This window comes from Gossypium arboreum, chromosome 11, assembly GCF_025698485.1.
Source record: "Gossypium arboreum isolate Shixiya-1 chromosome 11, ASM2569848v2, whole genome shotgun sequence".
Taxonomy (NCBI): Eukaryota; Viridiplantae; Streptophyta; class Magnoliopsida; order Malvales; family Malvaceae; genus Gossypium; species Gossypium arboreum.
In genome coordinates this window covers 2,711,552-2,724,904 of record NC_069080.1, presented here as the reverse complement: position 1 = coordinate 2,724,904, position 13,353 = coordinate 2,711,552, and the positions used below count along the sequence as shown (strand labels likewise).

At 32.9% G+C, this 13,353-nt stretch overlaps 1 protein-coding gene and 1 pseudogene across 3 annotated transcripts; one reads left to right on the top strand and one right to left on the bottom strand.

Moving 5' to 3' along the window:
- The first annotated feature begins 680 nt into the window (after positions 1-680).
- LOC108464341 (26S proteasome non-ATPase regulatory subunit 13 homolog B-like) lies at positions 681-4,216 on the top strand (annotated as a pseudogene).
- Positions 4,217-4,489: 273 nt separating this feature from the next.
- Positions 4,490-9,276, bottom strand: LOC108464340 (glycerol-3-phosphate acyltransferase, chloroplastic-like). 3 transcript variants are annotated; one of them, XM_053021678.1, is made up of 13 exons: positions 9,012-9,276; positions 8,630-8,801; positions 7,753-7,850; positions 7,257-7,343; positions 7,027-7,124; positions 6,806-6,863; positions 6,483-6,584; positions 6,337-6,398; positions 6,133-6,243; positions 5,956-6,034; positions 5,757-5,876; positions 5,582-5,680; positions 4,490-4,980 (listed from the first exon to the last, which is right to left on the bottom strand). In XM_053021678.1, exons 2-13 carry the CDS (start codon positions 8,733-8,735, stop codon positions 4,846-4,848), a joined length of 1,155 nt encoding a protein of 384 aa, XP_052877638.1. In that variant the 5' UTR covers positions 8,736-8,801; positions 9,012-9,276; the 3' UTR covers positions 4,490-4,845. The 3 variants fall into 3 exon arrangements, with proteins under 3 accessions (XP_052877638.1, XP_052877637.1, XP_017620090.1); XM_053021677.1 differs by lacking the exon at positions 9,012-9,276 and adding an exon at positions 8,873-8,933 and having other exon boundaries at positions 8,630-8,743; XM_017764601.2 differs by having other exon boundaries at positions 8,630-9,276.
- Positions 9,277-13,353: the final 4,077 nt, after the last annotated feature.

Here is a 13,353-nt window from a genome sequence, read left to right as displayed (position 1 = left end):
TTTTTAAAATATTTTTGTGTAACATTGAAGCTTATTGAAAGCTCATTCTAAAGAGTTTTTAGACTTGTTTTTAATAAATGATAATTGGCATCTTTAGTTCTTGAATTTTATCATTTTAATAGTTTATATCTTTTAATTTTTAAAAATTAAATTAAATTTTATTATTTTGAGGTTAAAATATAATTTTATTATTATTAATTTAAAATTTTATAAATTATAAAATATCTAAATGAAAATTTGTTCACTTTAGGGGTGTAGCAGGGCTAGACCCTTAGCTCCATCATTGTTTTCTTAATAAAAAGTTGATATGTTTTTAATAAATGGTAGTGTAGATTATACTCAAAACCACTAAACTATCAATAAATTTATGTTTTAGTTGTTTAATTTTAAAAATTACAAAATAATTATTAAACTATTTAAAAATATTTAATTAAAATTATTAAAATAATAAATAATTGACTAAAATATAAATTTATTAATAATTTAATAACCTTGTATAGAAATTTACCTAAATAATAATTGAAATTTTATTTTCTCCTTATCTATAAATAAAAAATAATACATTTCAACACACTCAAACTTACATCTTTATCTATTGACAATAATATTCATATTTTACATTTTTATCTATTGACAATAATACTCATAAAGTAAGATTCATCTCCACCTTGCTTGTCGTGATAAAACGATAATGTCATGATTTCCTTAGGAATTTAAGGAAAAAGAAAAATGTTTTCCGTTTGGTAGATTATCAATTTACCTTATCCTTTAATTTTAAATTTTTGTTAGTGAAACCCGACCCGTATATAGTCAAAATTCTCGGGTTTCCTAGTCCTCTGTGTCAGTGTCTTTGCTCGAAGACGGGGAAAAATCAAAGCTTTTGGTATTTATAATAGAGAGAAAACTAAGTAGACAAGAAAGGAAATTTTCTCTCATTCGACATTGTTGAGGGAAATTGAGGTAAATGGCGGCCTTGCAATGCCTAGACTCTCTTCGAAATGAACATCCAGAGCTATCCGACTGGTATAGTTCTCTTGCAGATCTATATCAGAAGAAGCTTTGGCATCAACTTACTCTCAAGCTTGATCAATTCGTTGCTCTCACCTTCTTCCAGGTCTTTATCTCTCGTTCTATTCCGTATTGATTGGGTCTGGGGTTTGTAGATCTCCATACTAGGGTTTTAAGATTTTGGGAGTTTGGGTTTTTTGAACGGAGGAGCTTTCCTTCTTTTTTTCCTCTTTTTGTTTTTCTGTTTTAGCTTTTGTTCAGTTTTACGAGACAGGATTGTGTTTTTACTTTTTAATTCTTCTCTACCATTCTTTTCTTTTTGTTCTAAATTGGAAAGAAATAAATTGGATGTTTATCGCTCTTGATGATCAATGCCTCAAAAGATTATTAAAGAAAGTTTTTGGTCAGTGTTATGAAATGGCATTTTTTATTTACTTTAGAAGAATTGGGTTTATACTTGAATTTATGGATACTTATAAATGCATTAGAAATGAACAAAATGTAGGCTATGTGATAGATCTTTGCTAGTCATCCAACCTCTTATGATACTTGTTTCTTAAATTTCAGGCTGGAGATGCACTGATCAAGTTGTATCATAATTTTATCACTGACTTTGAGACCAAGATTAATCTTCTCAAGCTCGCACATTTTGCTGTTATAGTGTCTCGGCAATACTCAGAGAAAGAAGCTGCTATTAGTTATCTCGAAGGGGTTATTGAAAAGCTTCGAGCTACTAAAGAGAAGCGCATAGAAGAACCTATTCTTTATATCGAGATGCAAGTCGCCAAATTCAAGCTTGAGCTGGGCGACCAAAAGGAGTGCAAGAAACTTCTTGAAGATGGAAAGAGTGCCCTTGACAGTATGGATGGCGTAGATCCATCTGTGTATGCTAGCTATTATTGGGTTTCATCTCAATACCATAAATTTCGTCAAGAATTTGCTGAGTTCTATAAAAGTGCTCTCCTTTATCTTGGGTACACATCGGTGGATTCTCTCTCAGAATCTTTTAAGTTGGTATGTTTTTATAGGCTTATGTGTTTTTTTCCATGCAAACATATCACCTCGTGATATTACTGGAACTCATTAATATGTTTCATTTATCAAGCTTTAATGTTACAAATTTCTTGTTATTCAGAATCCTCTCTAGAAATTATTTCTTTTCATAATAATTATTTTATTATCCAATCCATGTGCAGCAGTACCTCTGAAGTCTAATTTCAAGTCTGAATAGTTTGAACCTTTTTCTTTAATGCTACATCTCCTTATATTATCTCCAATATCCAAAACTTTATAATAACATGGATGAGTCGAGTTGCCAGGCATACACTAGATATAAAACTGGCATAGAAATGGGGATACCTCAGTTTGGAAGATAAAACTGACTGTGAGATGACTGATATACTTGGGTATTCTTTTTCCAGCTGGAAAGACTTAGCTAGTACTTCCTTTGCACTCGAGTCATAAGGAATAGATGGACAAATAGATAATCTAAAGAAATTTTACTGTTTTTATTCGTATGGAAGATACTCTTATCACTTCATTTCATTTTATCTTTTGTATATGTAGGATTTGGCATTTGATCTATCCCTTTCTGCTCTTTTGGGAGATAATATCTACAACTTTGGGGAACTGCTTGCTCATCCTATTGTAAGAACGACTTTGTCATGTTTCCTAATTTATAATATATGTTGTGTCTGAATTCTTTTACGGGTAATTATTGGGTACATAGGCGGTGGAAAGTTTTTATTCGACAAGCAAGGTTGAGATTTTGCCTCATGTCTTATTTATTTAATTTTTAAAATGCTACTTAAGGACACATAGCAAAATCTTAACTCCGCTTGTCGAATAAAAACTTACCATCGCAAGTGTACTAAATAATTATCCATTTTTTAACTGGCAGAATATTTCTCGATGCAACAGTTATTCATGCTTGTTGTTGCTTTTTTTTTAATGAGTTAAGCACATATACTTCAACTTTTTGTGGCTGACACTGCAGTTTGCCTGATACAATAGTGTTCCTTAATGCAAATCATTATGGTATCAGTAGAGAGCTTGTAAAAAATGGTGCCAGTATGGGTTTTACTTTCTGGGGTTCCTTTGCATTAATGTTTTTACTTGATTTCATTATGTTTGAGACGTTGACATCCTCGACATCTTTTACAGGTAAAGAGTCTTTTGGGGACCAGTGTAGAGTGGCTTTACTATATCCTCCTAGCCTTCAATTCAGGGGATTTAGTTCACTATCAAGAATTGTGTCGCATTCACATGCTGCATTGAGGACTCAACCAGCCTTGGTTGAGAATGAGAAGAGGCTCTTGGAAAAAATTAATGTTCTTTGCTTAATGGAGATTATCTTCAGGTGTGTCAGTTTACAGTGTCCTCTAGTGGATCAGGTCGGAATAAATTGCTGCTATCTGTATGTGTAGTTAATAACTAAACTACAATATGTTTCCATGCAGCCGCCCGGCTGAAGATCGAACCATTCCTTTAAAAGTTATTGCTGAGCGAACAAAACTGTCGATTGAGGATGTTGAGCATCTTCTCATGAAGAGCCTGTCTGTAAGTTCAAACATTCTTCAGATATGTTTCACCCTTTCTGTTTTCTCGCATTTTTCTTTTTCCTTAATTCTTCTTATTATTTGGTCATGACTTCGAACATGTAGAAGCCCTGTCTCAACATTTCTTTGAAATGGGCTAAAAATCCTGAAGATGACTTGTATAACCTTTTACGAGTCACACTATACAGGTGCATCTGATAGAGGGCATAATAGATCAAGTTAAAGGAACTGCCTACATCTCCTGGGTGCAGCCGAGAGTTCTGGGAATCCCACAGATCAAAATCCTTGCGGGATCGGTTGGATAATTGGGTGGGCAAAGTACACACTGCTTGCTTATCAATCGAGGCTGAAACACCCGACCTTGTCGCACCATGATCTTTTTTCCCTTTCTGTCCAGTATACGAAAAGGAAACAAAAGGAAAAGGCAATGGCAAGCAATGAGGATATTGCTTGATCCTTAAATCGTTCTTTTGAAAGGAGAACGGCTCAGACCTTTTGGCATTTGTTGGATTTCAATGGCAATGGCAATGGTAATATGCCTAAGGATACAGTGTTAAAAATTGAAAAGAGCGTCTTTTCTCTTTAACTTTGTATTAGGAATTTTCATTAGAAACAATAAGATGATCCACTTTCATATGGGATGATGAAAATGCATTTTCATTTGTTTGCGTTCCTCGTGTATTATACTAGAAATTGAGTGGGAGGAATTGGAGCATATGAAAAATTGAAAATTATGATGCGTAACATTATAAAAAAAAGAGAAGAAAAAAAAAAAAAAAGACATTATGATTCTTAACATCATACAGAGGAGGCGATTAGAACTGGGGTTTTGATTACTGGATCAGTAATCGAATTGGTTAGATTACCAACTCAAATGTAATAATAAAATATTTTGTTTTTACTATTTTACTAATTATGAGTGGTTTATGATTCAATCAGTTTAATCTCATCTATCAATCGGTTTTGATCAAAGTAATTCTATCCAATTCAGATAAACAATGAATAGAACCCAAACGACATATCTTAGTTTAACACTAAATCCAAGACTATTAACACAATTTTAATGCATCTCTCTTCTCACATTGAAAAGAGAGCCATAACGATTAAAAGAAAATGAATAATTATTGGACCTCGTCACTCCAAAATACGTCATGACGTAAAACATCAAATTTGAATAGGCACGTAGGTCAAACATGATACACACGTAATGTAAGAATTGCCTATGGCTACCGCTTTGGGTGCAGTTACGTTGATAACTTGACATGGTTTCAACTATAAACTAGTTCCATGGCTGAGACAAAGCTATACCTGCAGTGGATGCCTCTAACCCTTGTTTTCCATGTATGGCTGATTTGAGGACATTGTATTGCTCTGTCACAGACTTGTATAGAGCTTGTGTATATACATCCTTAACCTGCTCATCCCAAAAGGAAAAGGAAAAGGAAAAGCCAACTCTCAGCCCGCAATCACAGATGCTGTTTTCAAGCAATAAGTGTAACACACACAAGATGCATGTAACTCAATTTTGATATTAAATAAATTGATTTTTCAAAAAAAATCGATACAACAATTTAGTCCTTGTCAATTTCAAAAGTAAGAAACTAAGAACAATTAATAAGAACATTTATTTTTTCCGTCAATTTATCCTAATTTTGATTGGTATACTAATAAATTTAACCATCAATCTTTACAAATTTTGTCAATTTAGTCCTGGTTCTAAAATATTCACTACAAACTGTTTTTAGATTTCTAAAAAAATTGTTGAAAATTTTAAAATCAGCATCAAATTGACAAAATATATAAATATTTAAGGCAAATTTTTTATTAGTAAGATAAACTAAAGGAAAAAATAAACAAAGATATTAATTATCTTTAGTTACTCACTTTTAAATTTAACAAGGACTAATTTGTTCAGCTTCTTTTGAGAGGGCAAATTTGCTCAATATCAAATACCATATTCCAACTTCTATAAACCATATGTATAACATAACGTAACACAACCCAATGCAACCAACCTCTTCAGACTTTTCACAATTAGCAGCAATTTCTGGAGCTACTGATAATCCAGCCCCATGAAAGCTTATGATTCTTCTTTCTCCAATTTCTTTTTCCACCTTTAAAAAGAAACCCATTGAATCACAAGAGAAAACATAAATATTATGAACAAAACTGGCAAAGCAAAATACACACCTTGGATGGAGGGGGCATAATGTCATAGCACAATAGAGCCAAGGGATACATATGCCCTGGAGCACCTGAACTTTCTATCAGCCTTCTCATATTGTCCACTGATGAAGAATCAAAGGGTGCCTGATTCATCCTTATATTAGTCTGTCTATAAATGGAGCAAGCTGATAATGAAAGCAGCTTTTACCCATTTCTCACTTACTGGATTCCATTCTCCTGTAACAGGATCTGGACGGTCCCGGCCGCCACTTGGTGCAATCCATACTAATTTCGAGCCAGTCCTATAATGATACGAAGTTTTTGGTCTTAGGCTACATATTTGTTGTAAAAATCAGAGCGTAGATTCAAGGATGTTAATATTACAATGGCATTAAGGTACCTTAGCAGCAAAGCCATCTCTTTTAAACTTCGTATGTTGGCTTTTCTTTTCATATCAGCAAGCTCAGGAACATCAAACATGTGCTTTTTGGAGTACACACATATAAGGTTTCTAAAATGAATTTGGTACAAGTTTTTCTTTTGTCAGTGGTACTTTAGCATATCTTGACAGAATCAAGTGAAAACTCAGTAACTATTTGAGTACCTTCCCATGCTGAAAGGCTTGCAAAGAGGATCTGTTATGACTCTATCTCCTGCAACATAGATCTGCGGCATAAACAGAAATTATGATTAAACACAACGATAACGACTACTATGGAATGCTTGGAATGGAAATTATGGGGGAATCACCAGGTTCTCGGCAATATGTGGATTTGTTTTCTCAAGCAACAGTGCAATGACGGCTGGGTCAGCTTCAGTTTGATGATTTGAAAAAAGTACGACATTGTGACCCTGCAAGCAATTGAACAGTTAAACCCAAAAAGGTTAGCTAAAATGGAAAATATATAACTAGTAGTACTACACACATTCCAAGTCCCAGCTGCATATTAAAAACTCTTATCACCACTTTTACTTGTGCCAAAAGAAATTGCAATTAAGACCCATAAAACAGTAAGATATAAGTCCAGAAGTAATTGCAGAAGAAACTATGAGGGAAAACTGAGCGTTATCACCTGCTTAAGCTTCTCCTCTATTTCATAGAAAAGAGAATGATTACCAACGTATGAATTTCTGCAACGAACGTAATAGATGAATGTTATGGAAGGTAACAAATGCATCCTTGTGTGATCAGAATATGAACAATATTATTTTACATAATGAACAGGACTTACTAGCAATGAGAAACTATATATTCCTTCACAATTAGAGGACAGTATGGAAGTCGTCCACTTACCTGAAATCAATCAAAGGCCGAATATAATTTTGACCAAACATGTAGTAGTCAAATGGCTCCCGTAAAGCTTTGTGGTAGGGTTGAAAGACAAAAGGATCCTGAAAAGCTACCGTCATATTTCATGTAGAAGTTCATAAAAACTTATGATTTGTATGCAGTATCTGAGAAAGGAAGTTCATATATGTTACAAACTGTAGTCTCATCTTGAAAGAGCATCATAGAACAATTACCTTTACATCCAAAAGCATCAGGTCAAGTGCTACAGCCATGTTCGACAACACAGTTTCAGCAGCAGCAGGATCTCCACTTTGGAAAATCTAAATGTTGTGACGTGCAAAAGAAAAAAAAAATGGGTTCTCTTTTAAGTTTCAGATATACAGGTAAAAGTCAAGCATTGAGTCAACATGTTAGCCCAAATATTGCAATCATTTAAGGGATATACTATTGAAAACATATAGTTTGACTGGATACACTTCCACCAAGATTTTCAAAGTGCAATGAAAAATTTGTAAAGAAGTTAATATCACATTATGAATTATGAAGTTCAAGTACCTGTTCTCATAACACAGTGTAGCTTAAGCCAGTATAAATAGTGCATTTGGTGTAAAAGCACAACGCTAACATATGATGTTATATCTGCCAACATTTTCTAGACCAACATATTACATGCAGAGTAGAACATACATTAATGTGAACTGAAGTAAGAGTTCCAGTTTAGCAGTTTACAGCATTTTTATAATTCCGATAGAATTCTTCCATTCCTGCTGCAACATTTGGAGGTAACCTTCCTGCTTCTACTTCCTTCTTAATTCCAGATAGGAGTTCTGTAGACAAATAAGCAGTATAAGAGAATAAAACCAACACTCTAGTTCAATTTTGGAACCATAAATAAATGTAGTTAAAGTTAATTTGGCTAAAAGAGCTTCTTATAATACTGGAGTATGTCATTGAATAAATAAAAAGCTATTATCAATAACAGAGCGTGTAGTCCAATGAATTTTACTTCCAACCATCTTACTCATATCTAGACATCCTTTCATATAATTCTCAAATCAATAAAGACTCCTACGAAGCAAATTCTGGCATGAAGCTAAGAATTGCTTTCGAGTGTAGCTGTTATTTTCTTTAATCTTTGCATAATCTCTGCATCAAATTGTTTTACTTCCAAGCTTCTTGGAAAGACATTAAAAAGATTTATATTACAGCTGCATGAACTTAATCCATTTAAGTGAGCAAAAAAAAAAAAAAAAAAAAACAAAAACAAAACAAAATGGACCTTTTCTTAAAGGCTGTTTTTGATGCAAGCAATTTAGAATTTGATACATTCTTCTATACTCCAAAAAACAGGTCAGTCATCACGTAATCTTTGAACAACTCAAAATAGAACAAATTTTACTTTCACAAGTTTTTATGACTAATTCCCTTTCAAACCTCATAATATATATTTATTTATATATGTTTCCATTCTTCGGAAATACACAAGAATAAAATAAATAAATCATGCTGTATTATTTAAAATATTGGAAACTTCATTTGCTTAAACAAATAGAAAAGCATTATTTTAAAATCACAAAAGGGGGAGAGAGCTAAAAAGAAAGCAGACCTTCCTCAGAGCAAGCTTCAAGGAAGGTACGGGAATGCTCAATGTCCATCTCGCCGCCTCCAGCAGCGGCGACACCGGATTCCTTATCTTTAACGAGCTCAGCCATTGCCTTAGCTGTCAAGAAGAAACTCCTGGTCGTTGCTTTAGAAGTAGATCCAAACAGTTTCACTCGCTGAAACGGAATTAAAGAAGAAAAAGAAGAATTGAGTGAAATGGAAAATGGATAGGTAGAAGAGGAAGTACAGCTTAAGGATGGGAGAGACAAAGCAGACATCAGAGTTGTGGCATTTTGATTTGATCCAAAAGAGATAACACGAGATTTAATTTATATAAATATACACAAGGTGAAGGAAAGAGACATCTGTGATGAGCTGACGTGTACCGTTACGATAGGAAAAAAGTCACGGGGACACGCGACATCCAATGACTACCTCTATTTATTTATCTATTGCTGCTTGCTGCTGTTTTTTTTTTTGAATTACCTGTCTTCAAATTCCTATAAGACTTTTCTAAAAATAATAAAATAAAACATTTTGACGACTGAGGCTATTTCATTATTTTATTCCATTATGAGCTTAAGCCAATCAAAAGTTCTTTTTCTCTCAAGTGGGTCGCTTACACATGGGAAACCAAATATTAACTCTAATGATTTTTTATTTGTCTTTTTTGAAGTATATATAAATTATGAGAATTTGAACCGTGCAAAACTAGATGAATGTACGCATGAGATGTGTGATATTTTATTCCGTTAAATGTCCATGAAAATGAATTTTGCATGTTCTTCGTTTTCTAGAATACGGTTTAATCGAAATAAAATCAATGGAGAGATTGGGGGTTTGCCCAATTTGAAGCTTCTTAGCAATTTAGCCCAGTCTAGCAACGCAAATTCGAAATTTAGGCCCAATGGAGTAAAGTTTTCCAATGACCTTCCCCGTAGATAAGGATATTCAAATGGTCGATTCGGTTATTAATTGAATTGAACTATCTGAAATATAAAAATATTTAATTGTTAACTGAATCGAAATCTATATATATATATATATATATTTTTTTTTTGGGTTAAAATGAATATAAAATATATTAAAATATATATCGCTAATGATATTTTTGTAATAGTTTAAAAATATATTATATATTATTTATTTTGATTAATATAAAAATAATGGTTCAAAAATATATTGCTAATATAAAATATATTATATATAATATATATTATTTATTTTGGTTAATTATTCAATTTTGAATCGAATTAACCGATAACTAAAACTTTAAAAAATCATTAATCGATTAATTCGGTTTTAACCGAACTATGAATACCCCTACTAGTAAGAATTTTTTTTTTCTATATGCGCAAAAATTAAATTAGAAATTAACTAACATAGCAAAGTCAGGAGTTGGCAGATGTTCGGACCTCAAATGAAAAAAAAATTCATTTACACTCTTTTATAATTTATAAAATTTTAAATTAATAATAGTGAAATTATATTATAGTTCCTTAAATATAAAAAAATTGATTTAATGTAACACCCCTAACCCTTATCCGTCGTCGGACTAGGGTTAAGAGGCATTACCAAACCATTCACCACATATTACAAACATATCACATACATAGCTTACACATTATCAAATCACATCCAATCATATTCACAAATGTCCCTTAAATAGGTCTACGAGACCTTAAGTATACTTTGGAAAAGATCTTGGATTAAACCGATCTCGTATAAAATTTCTCGAAACTTAACAATTTTTTTCTAAGCTACAGGGGTCACACGCCCGTCTGAACAGGCCATGTGCCTCATACGGCATTAGACACGCCAGTGTGTCTAGGTCGTGGCAAAACAGGGTATACATACTAACTTATCCACACAGCCACATGACACGCCTACATGCCAGACCGTGTGTCAACAAGGGGGTATACTAACTTATTTCGAAAGGGTACCTCAAGGGACACACGGTCGTGTATCAAGACCGTGTGTCACACACGGCTGAGACACACGCCCGTATCTCTGCTCGTGTGGACAAAAATAGGCGATTTATAGTGCCAACATGCCACCTAAAAAGGGTCATCCCTACAAGTATCAATCAAAGCATAATTCATGACCAAATTGCAACCAAAACCATAACCAAAACATGCATAATTCAATCCACCATATCACTTATCAATTTCATACTCAATTTCATATCAAAGCATACCATTTCAACTACCAAATTATACCAAAATGCCCATTCACACAAGACCATATATATATACATCAATTACATCATTTTTTTTTTCATCACATAGTCTATACCAAGACAAATCCTATAGTCTCAATCATATTCATGCCATATCACATAGTTAGAAATACACATAGCACATATCATAACATCACTAGCCTATACATGCCATATATTAATATTTACAACTTCAAAAGTACCAAAATATCGTTTGATAGTGTGACGACAATCCTTGATGATCCCTGAGCTCACAATAGCTTCGATAATCTATAAAACAATTGAAAAACACACAAAGTAAGCTTTCCAAAGCTTAGTAAGCCATATACAAATAAACTTATCACATAAACAATTATAAACCAATTCATACATATGAATCATGGCAAAACACAATTGCAATATCATATTTCTCATATAGCTTAATTGTTCATAATCACTTGCTTATAAACACATCACATTTTCATATAGTTCACATCTCAAATGATCATATTCATTCTTACTTCTCATTGCCAAATTTTATATACCTTTCGTACGTACTTGAATCGGATACACATTTACTTGATTATTTATTTCTCAATAATGCACGTTGAACCGTTCGAAAACAATAAGGATACTCAGATAGCTCGGAAAGCTCGTACAATACCAACATCCCAGACGTGGTCTTACATGTAATCAAATATCGATGCCACTGTCCCAGACAAGGTCTTACACGAAATCATATATTATGTCGATGTCTTAGACATGGTCTTACATGTAAATCTCAAGTCAATGCCAACGTCCCAGACGTGGTCTTACACGATATCACACCTCAGAATCCTATGTCATGACATATGTATCCTATACTATTCCTATGGTTCGTACGGGGCTTTCGGATGTCGTAACTTTATCGATACTTTCTTAGATTCAATTATTCAGCTCTCATAGCAATTCAATACATTTCCACAACAAAAAAACATATATTATTCAATTGAAATACGTTTATTTGCATATGAACTTACCTCATACGGAAACAAACGAATCGAAGTGACTATTCGACAACTTTTGACTTCCCCCGATCTAAATTCGATTTCTTTTGTTCTTGATCTATATAAATTAAAATTTAACTAATTTAATCACACATTCATTCATTTCAATCCAAAAACACATAAATGGAAATTTTGCACATTGGCCCCTAACATTTTACATTTTAACAGTTCAGTCCTGTGACAGCCCTAATTTGACCCTAGTCGGGAAATGGTTTCGGGACCACAAAATTGAGTCACAAAAATAATTAAATGTTATATTCTGTGATTATTACATGTGAAAGTGCATGTGTGAAAATTTCATGCTTTGATTTTGTCATTTGTGAGTGAAATTATGAAATAGGACTTATGTGAAAATTTCTGAAAATGCTATAGGCTAATTTGTAGTAGCCAAATAAATAGTAGTGCAGAATAGGAGGATTTGCATGTCAAACCTCCCATTTTATGTGTAGTGGCCGGCCAAGGTGATGGGTATTAGATAATATATGTATTTTAGCATTATAATAGTTATAATGGATGATGGTCATGATGAACAACATGTGCAAAATTTTTTATTGAAGTTATGGCATAGGTATGGCACAAATTAATATATGCCATTTTGTGTCATAAAATGTTTAGGAATAAAGAATAATAAGAATAACAAAAGGGAAGTAAAGGAAGGTTTTTGTTCATTCTTGGTTCTTCATAGCCAAAAATTGAGAGAGCAAATAGGGGAGGGAACCCTTGAATATTTGATCACTAGGAGGAGGAAAATTGAAGGTAAGTTCTTGGTACTTTGCTTCTATTTTGATGTTCATGGGTTCTTCTTGATTATACCTTAACTCATGAAGCATATTTTTGATTTTTAGTTGTGTTGTGAGCATTCGTGTAACACCCCCTAATCCTAAACCATCGCCGGAATAGGGTTTCGAGGCGTTACCGAACATATTGGTTAATTTACAAACATGTTTATGAATAAACAACAAATATATTAAAATTAAATCATTAAGTCTCTTTTATGAACCCTCGAGGCCTAAATCATGTATTATAAATGAATAGGGACTTATTCAAGTACTCCGAATTTTTTTCGTAATATAATGATAATAATTATTTTTTTTAAAAAAAATTTCAATATAACCCCTTTAGAAACATCTAACCTTCCCTGCAATTTCAAATTTGCAACTAACTCAACACAACAACAACTCAACAAATACAATCTTCATCCAAATCATATTCGTCTTATAACAAATCACTAATCCTTATTTTATCTAACATTATATCCATTCATACTTTCAAGTAGTATTTAAACATCTTAATTAATTTCCATTCATATCATATATCAACTTATATTAACTTAACTAATATATTCATGAGTTGATACAAAACATAGTCACATCAGCTCCTATACATGCCATATAAACCATTTAAAGTATTTATAACAAAATCTACCGGAAAATCGAGATAGTGTGACTTGAGCGTGATGATTAGATCCTCTGACCCTCCCGTTAA